This window comes from Acomys minous (genome assembly GCF_964271855.1).
Source record: "Acomys minous genome assembly, chromosome: 13".
Classification (NCBI taxonomy): domain Eukaryota; kingdom Metazoa; phylum Chordata; class Mammalia; order Rodentia; family Muridae; genus Acomys; species Acomys minous.
The window spans coordinates 61891660-61916814 of NC_140495.1; the positions used below are offsets into that span (position 1 = coordinate 61891660).

The 25155-nt window shown below is 47.1% G+C and overlaps 1 protein-coding gene across 2 annotated transcripts in view; it reads right to left on the reverse strand.

Moving 5' to 3' along the window:
• Positions 1–254: 254 nt before the first annotated feature.
• XPO5 (exportin 5) overlaps positions 255–25155 on the reverse strand; it is a 40501-nt gene continuing 15600 nt past the window's right edge. The window contains exons 13-32 of one of the 2 annotated variants that reach the window (XM_084755150.1): positions 24863–24991; positions 23454–23572; positions 20412–20567; positions 19068–19109; positions 18544–18633; positions 17437–17636; positions 15384–15483; positions 14462–14643; positions 8005–8105; positions 7290–7386; positions 6968–7104; positions 5921–6018; positions 5461–5507; positions 4942–5039; positions 4177–4242; positions 3535–3617; positions 3103–3210; positions 2260–2397; positions 1898–2062; positions 255–1747 (exon numbers count right to left, since the gene is read on the reverse strand). In XM_084755150.1, coding sequence (XP_084611276.1) covers positions 1610–1747; positions 1898–2062; positions 2260–2397; positions 3103–3210; positions 3535–3617; positions 4177–4242; positions 4942–5039; positions 5461–5507; positions 5921–6018; positions 6968–7104; positions 7290–7386; positions 8005–8105; positions 14462–14643; positions 15384–15483; positions 17437–17636; positions 18544–18633; positions 19068–19109; positions 20412–20567; positions 23454–23572; positions 24863–24991 — 2294 coding nt within the window. In that variant the 3' untranslated portion in view covers positions 255–1609. Of the gene's footprint in view, positions 1748–1897; positions 2063–2259; positions 2398–3102; positions 3211–3534; positions 3618–4176; positions 4243–4941; positions 5040–5460; positions 5508–5920; positions 6019–6967; positions 7105–7289; positions 7387–8004; positions 8106–14461; positions 14644–15383; positions 15484–17436; positions 17637–18543; positions 18634–19067; positions 19110–20411; positions 20568–23453; positions 23585–24862; positions 24992–25155 lie in introns of both variants that reach the window. The other variant, XM_084755149.1, reaches the window with a different exon arrangement.

A 25155-nucleotide genomic window follows, 5' to 3' on the forward strand; every position in this document is an offset into this window, starting at 1 on the left:
TCTAAAAATATGGAGCCGAGCCTCAGGGCAGTTGGCAGGGGTTCTCTGTGGGTGTGGGGAAGACAGCATCATCGCTGGCCCCCTGAGCTTCCAGTGAAAAGGGCTGTCTGTGTAGCTTCAGCCACTGCCTGATCCAGGCTTTGGTGGTAGGGATAGAGAGCTGACTGCCTACTAGCTTGTCTGGCCCATCAACAGGCCTTACCATTTATCCCCAAATAGGATGCTTGGAGGTTTGAGAAAGGAAAATAGGGCCCTTCTGTATAAAACAGATTTTTACTAACATGCAGGTGTACTTTAGAGTTAGCATTTCTACAAAAGGTTCTATAAACAATAGAAAATTTCTAGCATGAAGTCATAGGATGTTAAAAATATTACAACATAATAAATACATCTACATCCTCCATAGGCCTAACCAGTCAGGAGTAGGCAGCTATCAGGTTTGGAGGGAGACACTGAGATAACCTTCACAATTTGTAGACCCCAAGCACCACGCAGAAGAGGGACGCCTTGTGCAGCTGTGGATGGTGACCTCACGTTCTAGTCGCTGTTTCTTAGCTTTTACTTCCCAACTTCACTGTGTGCCTGAGGCCTGCACCATTTAAAGCTGGGCCTGTCGGCACACAGACACACAGGCCAAGTCTGCCATCATAACAGGCAGGGCTAGCCCTCACACCCATTTTGCTTTGTTTGTCCCTTCCAGGGACCTCTAGAGTCAAAAGTGTAGGCTGTGACTGGAAAACTTTTTTTCTTTTGTCTTTTTAAAAATCTTTTAGAAATGACCCTTGAGAAGAGTCTTCAGAAACTTAAAAGACCATGAGATTTTCAAAGGCACCTGGACTCAGCTAGTCCCAGGAGGATTGGTGGCTTTGCTAGCTTGTCAGATAACAACCTAGTTGGCCTGGATTACTTTTGTACAATTGGTGTCATGAGTAGGCCTGAGGCTGGGGAAACCATTGGGGGTCAATCACAGAAGGGGAAGAGGTCCATTTTAAGGAACACAGCGTTAGACTGAACTCTGCCCAGCTCTCGCCCTTGGATACTGTCTGCAGACTTTAGCAATAGCCTGTATCATGGATCCCACCAAGTGGCCAGATTCTTGCTTAAGATAAAGATGAGAAAACTGGCAAGACCTGGTTCAGCATGTAGCACCTAAGCCAGACATGCCCCTGGGAGTGGAGAAGGGTCCCTGTCAGCCCAGCAGCAGGGGCTCAAGTGGGACCCCTGTACTCCAAAACAGTGGCTGAGCCCTTACAGATTGGCCAGAGGTGTTGGGCACAGCACCCTGGCCCTTCCTGTCTGTACTAGTGTAGCTGCTTTGGGGAAAGGCCATTGTGCTCTAGCTTTTCTTGGAAAAGCTGAAATTGCAAGTTGAATACCAACTCCCTGGGCCACCTCTCTGGAATGGTGTAAACCCCAACGCCTTGTTACTTTAGGAGGATGACTTAGGTCCTGCACAGGACCCACTCGTCTCCAGCTAGGCCTGGATCTGAGCTTCTCCAGGCTGACATGGTGGAAGTGAGGTGGCAGTGTGAAAAGGGCCTAGAGATTAGCTACAAGGGGGAAGAAGAGATGACAAAGAAGGCCAAAGAAGGATGCCCAAAAACTTGATTCAGGGTTCAAAGATGGTGGCCAGTCCACCCCCCTCACTGTCCAGCACTTCTGGCTCCAGCACTGGCTTGGTTTTTTTGAAAATTGAGGGAAGGTTCTTAATGTGAACTTCTTTTCGGAACTGCTCTCCCAAAGGTTTCTGTAGGAAACAAGAGAGAACTGATGCTGGGTCCAGGCTGTCAGGGGACCCCGCCACACCCCCCCCACACCCTCTCCCACATCACTGACAGTTGGTTCTGAGTTACCCACATTCTAATACGAGAGGCAAGCGTGTGGGTGCAAGGCTTACCCCAATGCAGCCAGCGATGAGGCGTTTGAAGTGGTCCTTCCGTCGTTTATCAGCTGGTTTTTGAAGGGCAGGCTTTAAAAGCTTGGAGTCAAATTGGTCCAGCGACTCCTTGTGTATTTCAGGGATCTGCTCCATTACTGCTCTCATCTCTAGGTACCTGGGGCGCTGGGTAAATGAGGTAAACTCACCGGATGGAGATCTGTCCTGTCACCTTCCCCATTCCACACCACACCCACATCCCAGGGAAGCACAAATAGTGTGGCATATGCCCAGGGTTAGGCCACAGCTCAAGATCCTGGGAGCAAGGTGAAGTGAAGCAGCTAGGCGGCCAGCCATCCTGCCCTGACGTGCTCTGCACTTACCAGTGCCTCGTAGATCTGGAAGGCCAGGTGGATCAGGGAAGCCATGCACGCATCGTGCTGCCCATGCACCTGCAAACCTCTCAGCACACTGGTGAAAAGCCATATGACAGCATCTGCGAGCAGGGTCCCAGACATCACCTGGGAAGACAGCTGTGCTCAGGAGCCACAGAAGCCTCTAGAGGACCCGCCTCCCAGTCCTTCCAACTGCCTCCCCGCACTAGCCTGACAACCTTTCAGCGAGGCAAGGAGAGGCGTAGTAGTGGCTGAATCTAAAGAGCCTCTGTCAAGTTCTCAACACGTGCTTTGCTGAAGGCTGTGGAGCCTTTACAAGTTGGGGCCTGACTGGCAAGAAGTAAGTCACTAGGCCAGGCTTTTAACAGTTATAATCGCCCATGGTTTGGACCTGTGCTCTCTGTTGCCTGTCTGCGGAAATCTGAGTAGCTATCACAACATGCTCTTGGCCATGCTTTACCCACCATGAGCTGAATGAAGTCCTTTGAGACTGAGTCAATATAAACCCTCCTTCAGTCAGACTCTATTAGGTAAATTTGGTCACAGCAATACGAAAGTAACTAATAGGACCTAGGCCTATGGTGTAGGTCTGTAATCTCAGCTACTCAGAAGAATGAGGCAGATTAGCAAGGCTTCAAGGCCTGTCTGGAGTAAAAAGTGGCGAGTTCAAGGCTAGCCTGGGAGACCTAGTCATACCCTTGTCTCAAAATAAAAAGGAAAAAGAGAGTTAGGGCTGTAGCTTGGTGCTTGCCCAGCACGTTTGTAGCCCTAAGTCCATCTCCCACGCCCCACAAAACCAGACCCATCCCAAAAGATAGTGAGTAAGCATACCTGTTTTAGGAGAGGCCAGCAAAGTTGTGATGTTGCCCGCTGGCAAGACAGAGTGTCCTTCCAGGTCAGAGAATTAAACACTGTAATTAACAGCGCTGTGCAGACATCCTGAACAGGGAAGGAAGAAAGATAACAATGGGAAATAAATACTTTACCTCCAATTACATTATACACCAAGTCAGGCTTTAGTCCCAGCAGCCAGCCTGGGCTACACAGTGAGTTCCAGCCAGCTGGGGTGAGACCCTGTCTCTTAAAAAAAGGGAGGGAACTGGGGGGGAGAAATAGCTGTATGTGGACAGACAATAGCTCAGGTCTACAAAGGCCAAATACCAGAAATCTGCAGCAAGGCACTCATGAACTTAGAGCATCTGCCTAGAGAAAGGAAAGTGGCAGCTGGACAAGGAGAAGGGTACCGCTGTCCCCCACGCCTACCTCATGGTTCATCAGGCATCTGCCCAGGTCTGTGAGCTCTGCCACAGATGAAGGGGTTGCTTCGGTGGCCATCATCTCTTCGTCTGTAAGCAATGCAGAACATTAAGCTCCATCCTTTCTCATCAAAGAGGAACAGCTGACCTGACCGTCCCGGCTAGCTGGTGCAGAGCAGTGCCACAGAGCCTCATGCACAAAGACTACAGACGCTTGCTCGGGCATAACCGCCTAGCTGTGGACGACACGCAGGAGCACTACAGCAGCTTCTGGGTGCAGCTGGCTGCAGACACTAGGATATTTCCTATGTTGATGCTAACAGACATGGACTCAGTTACTAGAGTATAAAGGGACAGCACAGACTCTTCCCTGATGACAGCCTACACAGTGAGGAACACGGGCAATAAATACATGACTAAAGCAGAAAAGACTCTGCAGTACTTGGGTCTGTGATGTCTGGAAGGCTGGACATGAAGACCACTGGGAGGAGAGAACTCTGAGCAGAGACAGAGTGAGCACGAGGTTGGGTCATGTCTGCTGCAGGAAGGAAACCACTTTGGATGGAGGAAACAGCAAGGAGGCCAGCACAAGATTGCAGCTACAACTATGTTGTCTCTTTCTCCAGGGTCTGAGCCAGGACTCACTCACCATCTCCATTCGCAGCAGCGGGAGCGGCACTGTGGTCTGCCGTCTTCTTTGATAAACAGCAAGCCACTAGAAGAGAACAGTTGCCAGGTATCTACCCACCCAACGACAGTCACTTCTCCTCTGTTGTCTGGCCAGATGAAGGCTGGTGAGCAGATACTGTTCAAGTAAGAAAAACCAGCTTCACCGGCAGAAGGCACAGACTGTGTGTGTTCCTCCTCCAGTCAGTTAGCCAGGGGGCACATTACAGACTCCTCTGAGAATCAATGACCAAGGAAGGGGAATGACACATCCCTAACTACCTTGGATTGACAATAAATTCATCAACATTTCTGAGCATGGAAATTGATGTCCATGTCCAAAAATTAAAATTTTTTCAATCTTGATCAAGCTAGAAAGTTATTAAATTAAACTTCTATTTTGGATCCCTTTCTTTTTAAAACATTTATTTATTATGTATACAGTGTTCTGCTTGCATGTGTGCCTGCATACCAGAAGAGGACACCAGACCTCACTATAGATGGTTGGGTGCTGGGAATTAAACTCAGGACCCCTGGAAGAACAGCCATCTCTCCAGCCCTTGGATCCCTTTTTTATTTGGCACAGTTTAGTTCACAATTCAGGAGCCATCTGAATGACTGAAGGAACATTAGCTTCTTTCTGGGTAATGACTTCTGCTCAGCCCAAATCCTCAGCCTAGCCTCTGGGATGGCGAGTGAGCAGCTTCCCTGGAAAACGTCCCAGCCCTGGTCCCCACAAGCCACTTACTGATTAGGTCCATGACTTCGCGGGTTAACATCCTCACCAGTTGCTCCTCCAACATTTCTTGAGACTCAAGGTTGTCCTCCACAACCTCATCTTCTCCACTGTCAAACACCAGAGAGCAAGTTCCACGGGACAGTAAAGGACACAAGGACAGGCAATGTGGTAACCTCGCCAGCCTAAGGCCACTCCTCTCGGATCCTGCCTAGGCCTGTGCTCTGAGATCTATCAGGGATGGACGGCAGGCCACTGAAGGACATTATCTCTTGTGACTCTGCTTGGTTGGAATGGAGGGCTCAGAATCAAAGTCGAGAGTAGGTAAGGGGAAGGTTCCCACAGGAAGGCTTAATCTCAACATCAGGCCACTCTTAACAGCCTGTCTAAACCACCTCCCACCTAAGCTGGGAAAGATGACAAACCATGGCTACTCTGGCCCTAGTATAGTCAATACCCTACCTGCCCCCTCTTCCTTTCCCTACCCAAAGCTGGCGGCAGGCTCACCCGCCAAGGAGTGGCATTCCTTACCACAGCGTGCTCCTCTGGGTGATGACATTCCACTTCTGAGAAAGCCTCTGCAGAAACAACACAGTGCTAGGATGGGGAGAGGCTGCAGAGCATGGAGTCCGAGACCTACTACTAATTTTCTTTCTTTCTCTTTGTAAGAGGCTTTTACTCTGTAGGCAAGGCTGGTCTAGAACCCACTATAAATCCAAGGCTGACATCAGGTGGCTTACTCTCTCACTCTTCATCGTATTTTCTGAGTCCAAATCTCCTTGAACCTGGAGCTTTTAAATTACCAGTCTGCCAGGGAGGGCTGCACCTATCTCTCTACCTCCCCAGCACTGAGGTCACAGATGTGTGGCACACATCTAGCTTTCATGTGTGTTCTGGGACCTAAGCTTATGTCATTGAGCCATCTCCCCAGCCTGGACCATGTGTTTAAGAGCACTCTTTGGTCCCCCCCTCACGCCCCCAACCCACTTACCATGTGGAGGTAGGTGAAGAGAGGTCCAAGGATGGGGGATACCAGGGTTTCAAAGTGTTCTGGGGGGCAGAAGAGCACGAGGGGCTTCACAAAGACACGTGCTACTGTAGGTTAAGAAGTGTTAGCACATAAGCAGACCCTTCACTTTGCAGCCAAAGGCTGCACTAGTGGGCAACCTACTGCACCAGGATGCTAAGAACATCCTGTGTTACTAGAACGACACTCCCCGCCCTGCCCTTGTCCTGGAGTCCTACACTACACATACGCTCAGTTCCCTCGTGTCTTCAGCTTAGCTGTCTTCTCTATTTAGCTGTCCATCATGGGCCTGGGTTGCTCAAGAGCAGAAGAGTTAAAGACACTGTCATGTGAAAGGGTCTGGAAGACAACGAAATCTTGAGTGTTCCTTTCAAGAGAGAGCACCCAGCTGGCTGTACCAGCATCCATCTGTGGTCACAGCTACCCAGGAGGCTGAGGCAGGAGAGTCGCCTGAGCCTAGGAGTTCCAGGTCAGCCTGGGAAACAGTGGGATTGCCACTCAAAAGAAAACCAGAAATAAACCCAGGCATGGCAGCACCCAGGACTCAGGAAGCAGAGGCCAGCCAAGACCACGGAGAGAACCTGTCTCAAAAACGCCAAATAAATAAATCAAAACAAAATCCAGCTGGTGGCACATGGAAGATTCTAGCATTTAGGAGCCAAGGCAGGAGAATGGTACATTTAGTGTTAGCTTGGACTACAAATACCAAGCCAACCAAAGTGGAAGGGCTAAGCAAAATATAAAAAAGGAAATAAATTTAAAAATTTATATTTTTAAGAAGTAGAAAGACAATAATTTATCCTCAGAGAAAACCTCAGGTTGTAAGGTGCCCTGCCCCACATCCCAAGCTGCCTTCCTCCTTCTGTATCTGTTTGGTGTTTTGTCTTTAAGAGGACGGTGATGCACCAGGTACACAGTCCTACCGGTTCCTTGCAGTCAGGCTTCCCTCCTTCTCACTCCTATCTCTACTCTCCTGACCTTCTGGGTTACTTAGCGCCATTGCAAGGATATGAAGCATAGATTTGAGACGAAAGTCAGGAATATTGTTCAAGTTGACAAAAGCTGAGCCAAGGAGCTGTGTAGCAAGGTCCTCCACAGTATAGAAGTCTTGCTGCATGGAAGGGCCTGATTTCCCGAGGATATGGTAACTGTAAGGCAAAGGCACTGGTGTTAAGTAATCCCAATACTGTCAGACCTGCCCAAGGGCGCCCAGTGCTTGGTTAAATGAGGAGACAGCTCTGAGTGTGGTATGCACACTCAAAAGTCTGTGTTCCCATCCCTACAACATGGAAACTCTAAGAGGGAGTGCGGAGCAGCAGTGCTGGGGCTTTACCAGTTTTCATAGAGGATGCTGAAGAAATGCTGCATTCGTTCCAAAATAGTTTTATTGGCAGGGTACTCATTGAGTTCCAAGAGAGGCTGAGGTAATCCTACAAACAAAAACTGGGTTGGGGACATGCCATTCTCAAAGGCACGTGTGTCTGCGCCTGTGAGGATGTCTACTATGACACACAGCAGTTGGCCATTGCTCTAGTAGGTGGAGTACCAACACCATCATGAAGGTTACACCTTTCCCCTCCTCCCAGGGCCAGGCACACACTAGCTGAGCTGTATCCCCAGCCTAGCATCTCTCCTGCATCTGACAGTTAGTTTTCACTGGTCCTCCAAGAAGTAACCTCCCAGACAAACAGGTTAGGCCTCGAAATAGACTCTACTAGGGACCTGCCTCTTTCCTTCACAGCAGGCACCATAATTAAGACTATGTTATCATTTCTATCTTTGTAAAAGACAAAAATGAGTGAATCTATCAGAGAAAAACAAACAAACAAACAAACAAACAAGAGACGTAGCTCTACCAGCTACTGTTACCTGGATGCTAAACTGAAGGAGGGGTTAGCAGGGAAAGGCTGCTGCCGTGAAGACTTAACAGTTAACATGGACATGGATGGATGCTCTCCCAGCACCTCCAGGGGCTCCACAAACCCACTTCCTGCCAGGTGGCCTTAGGAGCGTGGGACAAACCTGACAGGGAGGTCAGACTTTCTTACCTAATATCGATGTTTTTTCAGATTCAAGTATATCCAGAGCCTTGGTAAAAGGCTCTGTCAGTTTGGTTAGCATTTCCGGTGTGTGTAAAGTATTGTGCGTTCTGAAAGAAATAAGGATGTTATGTAAATATCTGGCTAGTCTTTCAAATAGATTCCCCCACCAAAACTACATCCAGCAGAGGGAAAGAAAAAACAATCAAACAAACAACCATTGAGGATTTCCCAGAGAAAGACACAGACTTGCCAGGCGTGGTGGTGCACGCCTTTAATCTCAGCACTTGGGAGGCAGAGGCAAATGGATCTTTGTGAGTTCGAGGCCAGCCTGGTCTACAAGTGAGTCAAGGACAGCCAAGGCTACACAGAGAAACCCTGTCTCGAAAAACCAAAAAAGACACAGACTTAAGTGTTAACTACATTGCAAACAATTCCCGTGGCCTAGTGACACCAAATCTCAGGACTGCAGGACAATCACAATAGCAGACGCAAAAGTAAAATTCCATCTTTTAGACTGAGTTGATGCACAACATCCCCAGCTTTCTAACCATCAGTGGTACGCGCTGAAGGAACTGTCAGTGACACTGTGTGCCATGAGCATGACCCAGAGTAGTATGACCCATCTTTCAGTTTCCTGCCTCTATGCATAGACACAGACCTGGCAATCGTTACTACAGCTTCCAAGAGGAACAAAATAAAAAACAGTTCCCCATCAGAATGACTGTTTTATAAGAGGCAGGACCCACCTCCTAGTCATACTAATTACTTCATTGCAGAGTCAACAGACAATTTCCTACCCTTGCATTTATGGAATACTGGGACCAAACCCAGGAAAAACTCTCTATAATATGGAGCTTTACCTCTAGATGCTCCATTTGTTTGTTTTTCAGACAGGGTTTCTCTGTGTAGCCTTTATACAACAGGCTGGCCTTGACCTCAGAGATCCACCTGTCTCTGGGATTACAGGCGTGCACCACTGTGCCCAGCTTAGATTTCCCAATTTTAAAATATTCACTTATTGGCTGGGTGTGGTGGCACATGCCTTTAATCCTAGCACTTGGGAGGCAGAGGCAGGTGGATCTCTGTGAGTTCAAGGCCAGTCTGGTCTATGAGTCCAGGAACAGCCAAGGCTACACAGAGACACCCTGTCTCGAAAAACAAAAAACAAACAAAATTCACTTATTAATTTTTCTGTGTGCATGTAGAGCCCATGTGTTTGCATGGCCTTGTCAGCCAGAAGGATCAGATCCCTGGAGCTGGAGCAGGGGTGGTGTGAACCAAAAGCCAGTCCTCTGAAAGGGCACCAAGTGCTTTCAAGCTCTGAGCCATCGCTCAGGAACCCTCAGCTTTCTTTTGACTTAAAAAAAAAAAAAAAAGACAAAGTCTTACTATGTAGCCCTGCTGGCCTAAGAGCTAGGATAGGCAGGCCTTGAGCTCAAAGAGATTTCCCATTTGACCTCCTGGGACTAAAAGTATCGGTCACAGAGCTCAGGTGACCATGTCTGAGATAAGATCATGCTAACTCGCCCAAGTTGGCCTTGAATTCACTCTGCAGCACATAGCGACCTTGAACTTTCATTGGAATCAAGCTTGGATTGCTATGCCTCTTTTGAAAGGTAGTTTTGGGACATTTTAAATATACACAAAGTGACAGGCACTGACAAAGTTAGACACAGATGGACATGCTGCGCCACAGAATAATGTGCTGGGCAACAGTGCACACTTGAGAAGGACCCTGTAAGGCAAACTATGAAAGATGCACATCACGTTGTCGTGCAGCTGCACTGATGCTGTAATGTAGGTAGTATCAACAAACCTGTTACACTGACAGTCACAGAAAACTCTAGTACACAATTATACACAGTACGTAATACAGGGCAATGATAATCAATGACTGTTGATACTTCATGTATCACTGGACTCTAAAGATCATTTGAGAGCCAGGCATGGTGGTTCACACTTTTAATCCTAACACTCAGAAGGCAGAAGCAGGAGCATCTCTAAATTGGAGGCCAGCCTAGTCTACATAGTGAGTTCCAGGATAACCAGGGCTATGTAGAGACCATTTCTCAAAATAAACAAACACACAAAAAACATTTCACAGTGCTTTCTCCCTTCCACATACTAATAAGATTTTTAAAGATTCTAAACCAGGCATGATGGTGCATGCCTGTAATCCCAGCACTCAGGGGGGCAGAGGCAGGCAGATCTCTGTGAGTTCAAGGCCAGCCTGGTCTACATAGTGATTCCAGGACAGCCAAGGCTAGGCAGAGAAACCTGTCTCAAAAAACCAAACGGAAAAAAAGTTTCTAAACAGCGTAGATCTCATGTGAGAGCCCAGCAGTTTCATAAACATAGATAATAGTCTATGACTGTTGTTGGCTGGGAGACCTTTCTCTTCCTTTTGAGAATGGATCTACTCTGTAGCAGAGGCTACCCTTCAACTTTAGTGAATTCTCCTGCCAGACCCTCCCTAGTGTTAGGACAGGCCTGCTCCACCATACCCGGCTCCTGTAGACCTCTCAACAGGACAGCATGCAGAGATGGAGAACTGATGCTCAGGGCACTGACCTTGCACAGGCCAGTGTGAGTCCATGCTTCTGGGGGATGGGATGCAGGGGAGTTGTGGAGTGAACAGGATCTCATGTAACTCAGAATGGTCAATATTGCCTTGAATTCCTGACTCTCCCTAGTATAGGAACCACAGGCCTGCATACCACAGACTGCTGCTGTGCCTTCATTTTACAAGTTTAAAAAACGAAAAACAAGGAAGCGCCAATCCGCCTTTGGAATAAGGATGTAAAGGAAGCATGTCAGCATCTGGTTAGCCGGCTCAGTACTAAAGGTGCTTGCCACTAAGACTGACTCCAAACGAGTCTGATCCCTGGGACCATAGGGTGGGAAGAAGAAAACCAACTTCTGACAAGTCATCCTCTGACTTCCTTGGCACGCGTGAGCCCACACCACACAAGATCAACAAATGTTAAAAATCAACAACAAAGGGTAAAGAACTGGCTCACCTGCTGCTCTTAGAGAAGACAGAAGGTTGGTTCCCAGCACCCACATGGTGAATAATACCAGACTGTAACCAGCTCCAGGGGATAACACCGCCCGGCCTCTGTGGGCAGCCCACAGGTGGATAACACCACCCGGCCTCTGTGGGCAGCCCACAGGTGGCAGCAGGCTAGGCCAGAACTAGCTATATTGTACAGTCTGGTCTTGAACTCCTTATTTTCCTGTTTCTATCCACTACGTAGTGGGCTCACAGTGTAAAGCACCATACTTCAGTATGCTTGTTTCTAAAACTGAGCATAAACATTCAACATTTTAAAATCTCTTAGTTTATTTAGTTCACTAGTATACCAAGAACATGACAGCAAGCTAAGGTCCTTACTGAAGACGACTAACGTACTCAGAATGGCCAAGCGTGCAGTGTGCGGCGTGCACAGCAGGACACACTCATATGTGCCCCTAAGTCACCATGCCCACTAACTCTTCCCCAATATGTACGCAGCTTCCAGTCCCAGAAGCCCACTTGTGGTGAGGGCACACACTAAATCATTAATTTCTTTATGAAAAATATTTAAAACTTTAAGAAATAATCACATGATTTTACTGTGTATTTCTGGCTCACCTGGAACTTACTTTGTAGACCAGGCTGACCTTGAACTCACAGCACTCAGCCTGCCTGTCTCCCAAGTGGTGGGATTAAAGGCGTGTGCCACCACGCCCAACCAAACATGACATTTTAATTTGTGTTCATAGGTCTCTCATTTCACCATGTGGGCCTCAGGGATTAAAGTCAGGAGACTGAGTGCCAGGTTAACTGCTTTGTCTGGACAGAAACTTTCCCAGGGAGCTCATGAGTAGGCCCATGCGACCACTCTCCGAGGTTCGACGACAGTAAACAGTTCCTGAAGGAGAGGGCATTCTGGCAAAAGCTGTTGAGCGGAAACTGTAGGATGCATGCTAGGCAGGCCTTCTGGCGAGTAGGCTGCCTTTGAGTCAGCTGGGCTTCCAAGCAACCCCAGTGAACTCACTGGCTCACCCAGCAGACTTGGGTGGACTGTTACTAGGGCCCTGTCTACAACACAGACAGCTGACTGTCTCTCCAGGAAAAATAATCTGACACTGAGACAAGAAAAGTCTAAGGTTAAGGTCAACTTGACTACAGAGCAAGGCTCTCAGAAAAGTAAAACAAAATTGGACTTTGCTCAATTTGCTATATTTTGTTTTCTGGAACAAAATTCTCAGTTGTTTGGGACGAGGTTGATACTAATAATTATGTCTAATTACTTGAAGAAATAAACTTAAACTTGACTCTGAGCAAACAAGCCCTAATGTTTATTTTTCTTTTTTAAATAAAAGACAAGGTCTCACTATGTCACCGTGGCTGGCACACAGCTGCCTGATTCTGCTTCTGGACTAGCATTAAAGGCAAACATGCCCACCCTCCCTTTCATCCTGTTTTGTTTTTTTGGGACAATTTCTTGTGCTCAGTGGTCCTTGCCTTAGCTTCCCAAGTGATGTGGCTGCTCATGTCACATATATCTGGGTGCTGTTTTTAGTAATTAAATGTGGTCATAAAAAAAAACCCCAAAAACCTATAGCTGGGTGTGTGAACCTTGGGAGATAGAGGAAGAATAAGCAAGAGTTCAAAGCCAGAGTAAGGTAGAGACCAGCTGGGTTATAAAATGCCTTAGAACAACAAATCCCAAAGAATAAAAACTACTAACCCAAAATATAATTAAAAACACAGATGGGGCCTGGGAGTTGGCTTGGGGAGTACAGTGCTTGCTATGCAAGCATGAAGACATGAGTTCAGATCTAGCTGGATCCCAGGTCAAAGCCAGGTATGGTAGCCCATGTCTATAACCCCTGTGCTGAGGCAGACAGAACAGGCCAATCCCAAGGGTGCTCTGGTCAGCTAGACTTGCCAACCTTCAAGGTTTAGGTTCAAGTTGGAGACTGTTTCCCAATGAGTAAGACTGAGAAGGAACAACGGAAAGACACCGTAAGGTCAGCCTCTGGCTTCCTCGTATGAGTGCACCTCTCCCCACACACAAACAAGGGCTGGCTGCACACTGCTTCAAAAAAAAAAAAAAAAAAAAAAAAGAATCAATCGCCCTTTTACCATTCCTGGTAAAAGTTGCTGGACCAATACTCAATACAGCCTGAAAGCTACTGGAGTTGTGAAAACTAGAAACACACACAACGTACTCTTCTGTGTATAACCAACAAGAGTATGGAAATATCTTACCAAGACATTTCCAACACAAGAGCAGCTTATTATTAAGTTATTGTATGTATATTATTAAAACCGTACAAAACCCCACCAGGGCCAATAGAGACAGCCCAGCTACACAGCACAACACCATGTAGGCAGTGGGAAGAAACAGAACTCAGCTACATGCAACTTGGATGTCTCCCACACCAGGATACTGAGCAAAAGAGACCAAGAAGTTCATTTAAATTTTTTCCCACTTACATAAAGTTTAAAAAGTTTACTTCACATAGCCAACAAGCCTAGACTGGTCTCTTGCATTTGAGTATGTTAGTTCCTATGACCTTGACAATGCTTCTGACCCTTGAGTGTGTACATGAAACCCCAACATCTTGTCACATTTCTGAGTCTGGAGTAGGTCCCTAATTCTGCTTTTTTAAGCACGTGCTCAGGTGGCTGCTGATGCTCCTGGTCTCACAGTGACAGCTGGTACACACTGAGTGAAAGGCACCCTGCTCGCCTCTGGCTTTTGCTGAGACACCAGATGTTTGGTCTCCGTGAGCTCGGTCATGGGGAGAAGTCACATTAGTGCAGATGGACAGACGGCATCTGGAGGAACAGCACGCTGAAAGCAGCTGTCCTGCCAATATGCCATTCCCTCCTGGTCAGAATTTAGACAAAATAGCCTCAAAAGCAGGCATGCGCTCTAAGAAGTCCAAGAAAGTGCTGGGATGCACCTCAACGGGACACTGTTGCCTCGAATGCACGAGACCCATTTCAGTCCCCAGCAGCAGCAGCACCACCACCAGCAGCAGCAAAACAACAAAATACCCAAAAACTTTATTTCTAAAAAGTCCAGGTGGTGGTGGGTCATGCCTTTATATTCCCAGCACTTTGGAGGCAGAGGCAGGCGGATCACTGTGAGTTCAAGGCCAGCTTGGTCGAGTTCCAGGACAGCCAAGGCTACACAGAGAAAACCTGTTTTGAAAAACCAAAACCAAACAAGTAAACAAAAACAACAACAAAAAAGAAGATAGAAAGCACTGTCCTGGGACTATTTCCAGCCACGTGTCTATACAGAGCACGCCTCACACAGGGAGGGCGTTTGTCTTAGAAAGAAAAGCTCCTCTCGCCACAGGGTCAGGACCTGATGTGATAGCATTAGTATGATCAGACATGAAGATGAACGGTTTGAGATTCTTAGGGTTAAAATAAAAACAAAAACTGTACCTGACTCACCTTACAAGGGCAAGCAAATTGTCGAGAAGTTTCAGGACCTGCTCAGTGCAAGGGTTACGGAAGATTGGGTTTCCACTGGGTGTGTAGCCCACCACGTACCCTCCAGCCTTGGCCTCTTCTAGGTCGGAAGGCCAGCTAGTTCGTCTCAGAACCCCCAGAATGCTGTACACACAAAAGGTTATCTACAGAGAATGAAAAACATAGCAGGGAATAAGAGACAAAGCTCTGTGACACGTGTTCATGGTGATAGCACAGTGACAGAGGCAAAGAGAGGGAAGAAGCCTCTGTGTCTCCCACCCCGTCCGGATCTCTGTCCTTTCCTGTACGGTCCAGTCCAAGAAGGGTCTTCTCACTGCCATTTTTGGGAAGCTTCCTTTTATTGTCTTTTCAGGGGTTTAATGACCCTTGGGGTAGCGTGTGGCTCAGACAAGCTCCACCACCACGTGTTTAAACTGCTGTTTTTCACCTCTGACCCTCCATCTGGGACTCCACAGCTTGCATCCTAACCCCCAACCCCTCATGCCAGGCTGAGCACGTGGCTTTCGCCACGGTGATGCACTGGAAAGCCTCCGGTTCTCAAGGTTTGGCCATCAGCTAGGACTTCACATGCCAGAGAGCAAGAGCAGGGAGGACTCACCCTGCGACCAAGTTCTGACCTACTTCCTCATTACACCTCCAGTCTTCCGAGCTACTTAGGGATCCTTAAAGCCAAAATAATGACTTCATAGAAAAGACCATCTGCTCTGTTGTGGGAACTAACTCAAGAATTCAAGACTAAAGAAGAAAAGAAAGGAGAAGCTTAGGGCAGGAGAGACTCCGGGTCTCTCACGAGTACAGACAAAAACAAATCTGAGAAACTTGACAATGAAACATCCTAACTGCTGCCCGTGGCCAGGGCAGCTCCCCATCCCGGGCGTCTTACTCGTGCGCGGTTCAAGCCACATGGATCCTCCACAGCTGGGTCAGTGCTCTTCAGATTGGCACCCACGTAGGCAATGAAGGCATCGATGTCTGACAGCACTCTGAACAGGGGGAGGAAGAGTTACATCATCACCTTCATTTAGAGCAAGTCTTACTTTATTTTTAGATTAGTGTATGTGCGTGCCTGTGCTGTGGTATGTATATGTGAGTGCAGGTGACCTCAGAGGCCAACAGAAGCCACTGGGTCACCTGGAGTTAGTTATAGGCAGCTATGAACAGGTCAGCCTGGTGTGGGCACTGAACTCTGGTTATCTGGAAAATCAGTAAGCTCTCCTAACCACTGAGTCGTCCCTCCAGCCTCTATATCGTGTGTGTGTGTGTGTGTGTGTGTGTGTGTGTGTGTGTGTGTGTGTGTGTGTGTTTTGCTTACATATATATCTGGTCCTGCAGAGACCAGAAGAGGGCTCTGGACCACTTGGGACTGAGGGTACAGATGGCTGTGAGACATCATGTAGGTGCTTGGAATGGATGAACCTGGCCCTCTGCAAGAGCAATCAATGCTCTCTTATCAGCCGAGCCATTTCTCTAGCCCCCCAAATTTCTTTTGCTCCCTGAGATAGGGTATGGCTAATCTGAACTCAGAGTCTGGGACTAAATGTGGCACCACAGATTCCCTGTATCATGCCTTTAAGGAAGACAATTTACAAGAAACAACAGCAGATAAACCAAGCATGATCACACAGGGTTGTAATCCCAGCACATGAGAAGAAGAGGCCAACCTGGATTACAGGAGACCCAGGTGGTGACAGCACAGTGACAGAGGCAAAGAGAGGGAAGAAGCCTCTGTGTCTCTCACCCCATCCGGTTCCCTGTCCTTTCCTGTACGATCCAGTCCAAGAGGGGTCTTCGCACTGCCATTTTTGGGAAACCTCCCTTCATTATATTGTCTTTTCAGGGGTTTAATGACCCTTGGGTAGTGCATGGCTCAGACGAGCTCCACCACCAAGAATCCAAATTAAAAAGAGTTAAGAGATGGATTATTTGACTCCAAATAGCAGAGTTTTGGGTTTTGTTCAGTTTTGTTTTGAAAGAGTGCCTCACTATGTAGCTTTGGCTGTCCTGGAACTCACAGAATCTACCTGCCTCTGCCACCTGAGTGCTAGGATTAACGGTGTGTGCCACTAAGCCTGGCCCAAAGAGGTTTTTTTTTTGTTGTTTTTTTTTTTTGAGATAGGGTCTCTCTGTGTTAGCCTTGGCTGTCCTGGACTCGCTTTGTAGACCAGGCTGGCCTCGAACTCACAGTGATCTGCCTGCTTCTGCCTCCCGAGTGCTGGGCTTAAAGGCGTGCACCACCACACCTGGCCTCAAAGAGTTTTTATAGTGAGAGCAGTTTAATCACATGAATATAAGCGGTCATTTCATTTAAAAGTTTATGTTAACATTCCCACTCCCAAACCACACTGCTATTTTACAAATTAAAAAGGTCACAAAAGAAATAGGTTCTTGGGGGCTGGAGAGATGGGTCAGAGGTTAAGAGCACTGGATGCTCCTCCAAAGGTCCTGAGTTCAATTCCCAGCAATCACCTAGTGGCTCACAACCATTTATAACTAGATCTGGTGCCCTCTTCTGGCCTGCAGGCATACATGCAGGCAGAACATTGTATACATAATAAATAAATCAATCTTTAAAAAGATAAAACAAACACCAAAAAGAAAGAAACAGGTTCTTTACTACATGGACAAAGGCCCCAGGGTCCACAAGATCCCACGGTGATCCTTCCTAGCTGCTCTCGTTTCTCTGCACTGCAAACGTGCCACAGCTTTACAGGCCCTTATGACCACACTCCCCACCTTTGGCCACTCCTTCTTCACCTCCACAGAGCAAGGCGACATTTTCAGAGATGAGATTACATGCTGAGGGAGCTTCAGGGGTCACGGATAGTGTCAGCACAGCTCGACCTCCTCACACTGCTCCCTAAACATGGCACAGCTCTGGAAACAAGACCAGTTTTACTCAAATGCTGTCACAGTCAGGGGTCCCAAATCTTACATACCTGCACATTTCTTCAGAAAGCCAAATGTTGACCACTGGTGCCATCAGCTCCTCCAGGAATAACTTCTGTCGCTCATAATCCTTAAATTGGTTGCTAATGAGAACCAGAGCTTCCATGAGAGCACACTTCTCCATCTGGGTCAGGAGTAGCTCACTGGAGAGGAGTTGCTTCACATGGTTATAAAGCATGTCAAAATTGGGCTGCACATCAAAAAGAAAAAGGCCAGACTTTCAGAGAGATGGGCCACTCAAGGATGCCAGAACACCAAGACAGTCTATGGGAGATCAGGCCTGTGGGCCACCACTTAGAAATTCTGTCCTAATTCTCACCCTTGTCCGAATAGTAAGCAACCAGGCAGAGGGCAGATCTGTCTGGGGCTTTTCTACATCAATGGTACTGTATCTTTACCAAGATCAGTTTATTGCTTATACACAGAAACAGCTACTATCATGCATTCAGAAAAGCAATTTCAAAGTAATTTTTTTGTGTGGGCTAATTTTAGGGAACTTTTAAGAGAACTCCTACACCAGTGGCGCATGCCTTTAATCCTAGCACTCAGGAGGCAGAGGCAGGCGATCACTGAGTTCGAGGCCAGCCTGGTCTAAAATGTAAGTCCAGGACAGCCAAGGCTACACAGAGAAACCCTGTTAAAACAACCACCACTACCACTACCACCACATCCCACAAAAATGGCTGGAAGCTGCATCTGGCTTCTCTCAAACATCAGACAAGCATTTGCAATAGGAATTAAAAACATCTTGACCCACTCACCTTGAGTGGCGAATTCAGTTACATTTTAAACTGTATCACTAGGGTCAGTGGTTCTCAAACCATGTTTAACAACCTCTTTGTGGGTCACATATCAGATATCCTACAGATATTTCCATTATGACTCCTAACCAAATTACAGTTATCAAGTAGCAACAACATAATTTATGGTTGTGGTCATCACAACACGAGGAACTATATTAAAGGGTCCCAACATTAGGAAGGTTAGGAACCGCTGCACTAGGTAAACAGAAAGAATAGACCAACTCAAGAAAGCTACGCACACAATACTGCAGTCACACAGGGTCAACGGAAACCTGGCGAGGGCCCAGCGCTTACCAGGACAAGGTCAGGGTAGTCTCGGCACATCTTGTTGATGGAGGAACAAGCATGTCTCCTTACGTTCCTGACTGCCCGAGTCCGGGGGACCTGAAAGGGACATTGCCCAAACTCAGAGACTGCTTCAATACAACTCACTCCGAAGGCAGCTGAAAACTGTGCGACAGCCAGCAGATTTACATACTATGTCTACAGTTCTAAGGGTAAAATGAACTGAGATTAAGTCTGTAAGAATCTGTGTGCAGATTGGCCCTTGGATGTCTCTGGAAAAAAATCATACATGACCATCTGCTTCGCTAACCCCTCCATGTGCACAAAAAGCAAAAGTATTATTATGAGGTGTTCACACCTAAGCTCATGAGAAGTTAGAATGGGGTAGTTTAGTGAATGGTCTCAGCTGGGCATGGCGGCCCATGCCTGTAATCCTAGCACTGGGGGTGGAGTTTGAACCCAGCCTAAGATACAGTCTAAGAACCTGTTTCAAAAAATAACCCAAAATAAAATAGAAAAAAAAATAACCTTACCTTATTTTCCCCAACATTTTCAAAAGTAACAAATGAAAACAGCTGAAGGGAGGAGAAAAGAAATGGTTACTTCTGTGTTTTTAAATGAACAAAATTTCCCAACAAACCCTGCAGGTGATTCTCGGCATCCATCTGGTACAGTGGGTGTGGCTGGAGGAAGCTCCACGAGCGCCACAAAGTCCGAGTCCACTTTCTCAGATGTATGACGTGAAAGGTGGGGAGCCCTCGACCCATCCGTCCACACCATCACCTGCAGCTCAGCTGAGCACGTCTCTCTCATCTATTTTGACTCAAGAAGACACGGACTACATCAGCCCATTCTGTAATTGCCCCTCTGGCCCTTTACCAGCACAGTGAGGGTGACTCCTGAGCCTCCACAATAGAATGGCGCTCGCCTGAGGGGCAACTCTAGAGACCCACCGGTCCCTCCCAAGGCTCAGTGAGCATGGGTTGCAGCCAGGCTGCTTGTCCAGGTGCTGCTGGCTTGTGTGCAGCAGCATCTTCATTTCTCTGACTAGCTGTTCCTCTTGGCATAGGTGAGGTGGGGCTTCCTGTCCTCTGTGCTGCTGTTGGATTCCCTGCTAGAGGCAGACACCTCCCAGGAGTATATACAGGTCCTGTTTTCCATGGCTAAATGCCTGGCCCCATTTTTAAAGAAAACATTTATTCATTTTATGTGCATGAGTGCATGCCTGCATGTATGCCTACATCACATGCATCCCCGGTGCCTGAGGAGACCAGAAAGGGTTCTCTGGAACTGGAGTCCCAGGTGGTTGTGAGCAAGCACATGGGCCTGAGAACTGAACTCTGATCCTCGACAAGAACAGCAAGTGCTCTTGACGGTCTCCCACCCCTCTACACTTTTACTCAGGATAGTTTTATCTCAGTACCTCTAAGTGCAGACATTTAAACTCCAACATCAACACTGACAGCTGCTCTGATTTTAATGTTTATGTGAATGCCAGATGCAGCCGCAACTCTTCCCATGCTATCTCTCACTCAGAATCCTGAGGACTATTGGTGAACCCGGGCCTCTGGCAGCTCCCACCCAGCCCACAGCAGCCTCGGGAACCTGCCTTAGTTCTCCTTTGTGTTTCCTAGCGTGGAAGTCTACTCAACACAATACCGTATGGGCAGGTACAAAGCCAGTTTATGCGCCCTTTCCCCGCAGTGGTTCCTAGCAGTAAGGCACTAGTGTAGTGCCTGGTCCATAGTGAGTTCCACATAAGCCTCTAATGAGTGAACACATCCGCCTGTCCTTGATTGGTTTCTAACAGACACTTTCACACAATACAAAAATTGACTCAGGGTTAAAGTAAAGTTGTAAAGAAGATGGACTTATACCTTGGAGAAGACCTGGGGCAGGAACTCAGGCTTGTACGTGACGAATGGAAAGAGTGCTGAGACGTTGGTAAGGACACAGGACAGGATGAGGGGATCCTTCATCTCAAAGTTCAAAACCATCTGCAGCAGCTCTATGCCATCACTAACCGGGAGTTCCTATCACACAGACACAGAAGGAAGTCAACAGGCAGCTTGAGACCCACCACATCACATTTTCTTTAGATCCTAGGTTATAAGTATATAATGCAGTTGGCATTCGTGGCTGCACAAACTATATGTACAAGCAGTGTTTGTGTGCTGCTGGCAACTGAATGAAAAGCCTCATGTATACTAAGGAAGTGCTCTACCACTGGGTATGCCTCAGCTTTCTGCCCCATCCCCACAACTTGGCGTCTTGAGGCTGTTTAAGTTTCCCCAGGCTGGCCCTGAACCCAGTCTAGACCCAAAGATAACTCCCCCCCCAAAGATTTACTTATTTACTGCATGACAGAAGAGCGCATCAGACAACAGAGGGTATAAGAACTCATGGTAGATGGTTGTGAGCCACAATGTGGCTACTGGGGTTTGAACTCAGAATGTCTGAGCCGTCTCTCCAGCCCAGAAGACAACATTGACCGTGTGGCCCTTTAGCTTCAGCCCCCTAAGTAGCTGGGATGATAAGTGTCCTGCGGGGCCCACGAGATACACTGCTTTTGAACAGTTAAAATCCAAACCACGGAACCACTTCATTAGAAAATGTTCATAGTCGCTCAAACTAAGGCACCAGCCAAGGACAATACAGGCCATAAACTTTAAACCCCCTACCCAGATCTAGCCAATTGACAGGACATTCTCCACAGTTGAGTGGAGAGTGGGGTCTGACTTTCACATGTACTCTGGTGCCTCATATTTGACCACATCCCTTGAATGGGGAGACCTGGTGGCACTCAGTGGAAGGATAGCAGGTTACCAAGAAGAGACTTGATACCCTATGAGCATACACAGGGGGAGGAAGTCCCCCTCAGTCACAGTCATAGGGGAGGGGAGTAAGGGGAAAATGGGAGGGAGGGAGGAATGGGAGGATACAAGGGAGGGGATAACCCTGTAATATGAATAAATTAATAAAATAAAATAAAATAAAAAAAGACAATGTCCATAGTTGATACTCATATGAACCACACCACAGACACACACAAACAGAGGGAGAGAGGGAGAGGGAGAGAGAGAGAGAGAGAGAGAGAGGAGAGGGAGAGAGAGGGAGAGGAAGAGAGAGAGAGAGAGAGGAGAGAGAGAGGGAGAGGAAGAGAGAGAGAGAGAGAGAGAGAGAGAGAGAGAGAGAGAGAGAGAGGAGAGAGAGAGACAGAGAGAGCGCGTGCGCTCCTTTAGTTTAGAGAGCACCTCTATTTTAGGATCCAAAACGTAGAGGCAGCGGGAATGACACAAGTTCGAGGCCAGCAAGGCTGCACAGCAAGACTCTGTCTCAAGTAAATAAGTAAAATACATTCTTCTGCTTAAAATTTCAATTAGTTCATTTGAATAAGAGATTTTGAGGTAATATCTAAACTTGTTATGCTTAAAGTTATATAGTTCCTGTAGGATTTATTTTTATGCTGGGTGTGGTGGCACACACCTTGAATCCCAGGACGCATAAAGCAGAGGCAGGTGGATCTCTGAGTTCAAGACAAGCCTGGTCTACAAAGAAAGTTCCAAGACAGCCAGGGCCCTAACACAGAGAAACCCTGTCTCAAGCACAAGCGCACACACGAATGCCTGCCAGAGTGAGGGCCCTCAGAGGCCTGAGGTGTCAGATACCCCGGAGCTCAAGTTACAGGCAGTTGTGAGCCTGTAACTAACAGGACCAAACTCAGGTCCTCTGAAAGAAGAGAAAGTACTCTAAAGCACTGAGCCATCGCTCTAGCCCAAACTATGAGAATTCCAAAATCAAATAGCTTTACGTATTATTTTTTATTTTGGGATAGGGACTTGGTGTGTATGTGGCACAAGGTGGCCTCAAAATAGTTGCTCTTCTACCTTTCAGGTTATTATCTGAACAAGCCGTGTCTAAGGCTAGATTACACTGCTTCTAATGCCGTAGGCTTTGTAATCTCTACCTAGAGAAGCAAATCAATCCTCATCATCACCATGGACACACTCTCCAATAATCTCAGTCAGCCCACGGCCACAGCCAGTGTGGTCCGCTCAATGCTCTCTTCTCCTACACTAGAAACAAGTCCTGTTAATGCTTGTATGAGCAAAAACAAGTATGAGCAGCTTTGGCCTTTCCAGTCAAACAATCTCTGGGTCAAATTCTTCCATTGAAAAGAAAGTAAAAAACTGCAGAATCCAAGCAAGGTTCACTTCCTTGTGGGCCAAACAGAGAAAAAACATCTCTATTTCAAGCTGAAAAGCTAGTGACACTAGTCACCCTGAGAAAACGCCTATCATTCACTTAAAGGACTTGAGATTGTTTACAAAGCTAGCCCAGAATACATTATGATGCAATTATCCCAAATAGCTGTGATTTCATTATTTTGACTTAGTTACTATGAACAATATCGCATACGCTGCTATCCAGTTAGTTACAGCTAAGATGATGGGCTACGGTTTCAAGATGTACAGCAAGACACACCTGGCCATCTGCTCTTACTCTGGGAAAGCCAGCGGCCAGGCAGCATGGCCATTATGTTTCACTTGCCATACGTGAGAAAGATGCTCTATGAAAGTTCCCACTTTAGATGATCCAAGTCCAAGTTTCTGTCACTGTCCTCCATCTGGTGCCCATGTATGACCAGGCTCAGTCAACTCGCCCCTCAAAATGGACACTAACTGCAGGAGTGCTCTGAGCCACAGAGCTCTACTGTGTATGGCGTGCTGGAGCTTGCGTATGCTGCCTAACTTCTCTAGCCCTGTGCTCTCGTTCCTAGGATGTGTAGCTATAGGTTTCTCGTTCCTAGAATGTGTAGCTATAGGTTTCTCGTTCCTAGGATGTGTAGCTATAGTTTCCCTACCCATCGACTGGGTTACAAAAGCACAGACATTCAGTCAGCATGGGAAGTTACTTACTTCTTTTTCCAATGTTCGAAACATCTGGTTGATCATACTTTCCAAAAAAAAAGTCATGGCTTCCCACTGCACATATGAAGACGAGAAGATGGAGCAGAGGCCGCCCTCTCCGGTTCCAGCTGTAGAACATGCTTTTGAAACACGCGTTCAAATACTTATCAGTGTGGTAGGATAGCAGAAGACACAAAGAGACACACACACCTGGGGTCTCAAAGACCACTTAGTAATTTCAAAGGAAAAGGAGCGGGTGATTCAAGAGCCCTAATTTTGGCAGGGTGGGGGTGGAAAGACACCATAAAGGATTATTCCAAGCTAGGGTTGTTGCTCAGCAGTAGCATTATAGCTTAGCATTTATTATAGGGTCCTGTGGAATCCCCTGGGGTTGGGGAGGGGGGAGGAGAGGCAGGGTGGGCATGGGAACACTATCATTCACGGACTGAGGGATGAGGACAGTTACAACTAAAACCACTTTAGGCTACACAGCAAGTATGGGTCAGCCTGGACACACAGAAGGCCTGTTTGAAACACACATACTCCACCACACCCCGCCAATAAATACCAAAACCCAATTCTTCCACCAAGGAAATTCTTTATGTTACAAGATGCTACTTTGTATCCAACAGCCTCACAGCAGTTCTCAGGGCTACATCTAGAGAAACGTGCTAGGGTCCAAATTCATAAACATCACCAAAACACAGGCAGAAGCCACAGACAGGCTAACAGGTTAACTGTCCAGCCTCCATAGAGTGCTGCCATTTTCTAGTCTGGCAGCAGTACAGCTGTGCTTCCTCAGTCAAGTCACCCCACCTTTGGAATGCATTCAAAACACTCACAAGGCAGGAATGTCAAATCTCAGAACTTTAGTTTTAGGTAAAGTGAGCCTGCCCAGAGGCTGTGAGGTGCTTGATATGGGAAGTCCTTGGATTGTTCCTGCGATGCCTAACCAGAGCTCCTTACTATATTTTAGGGATAGGGCTACATACTGACACTTGTTTGAAACAAAAGTTAGATCTAGACATGCAGCTTAATCAGCGCTCTCCCTGAAGGACAACAATAAAAACAAAGACAAAGCTGATAGGGATATAACAGTCTTGTTCTAACTTAAATAGCAGCCACATACTAGGGTTACCTGCTTTTTCTCGGTGAGCAAAAAGAAAACATCCCCTAGGGGGATGGAAGTGGGCAGTAGAGTTGCTCTGACATATAACTCGCTTTTTTTTTTTTTTGCTGTTGTTTTTTTGAGACAGGGTTTCTCTGTGTAGCCTTGTCTGTCCTTGAACTCAGTGATTCGCCTCCCTCTGCTGGAATTAAAGGTGTGTTCCACCATGCCCAGCTCTGGCTTATTTTTTATGTACAGTTTCTACATAACATTAACATTTAATAATAAAAACAAAAAGCAAAACACTAACAGTTGACAGGTCCAGTGTCAATCGAAGTCGAGAGCTGATACTTGAGCCACTCTGCAGCCATCTGGAAGCTGGTCTTAGGATCCAAGCGACATGCCAATCTTATTACCTCTCCTTGCTGGGCTCGGGAGGCTGGCAGAGAAGGACATGAGTCAACAGCTGGCACGCAGCACTCAACAGCTATGTATTTGTTCAGCTGCGTGGGGCAGGGGGCACTGGTTTGCACATTCATGTTCTACATCCAACAGTGGTTCCTTATAGTTTTGTTGAGTTAATGAATCCAGAAAACGTAAGAA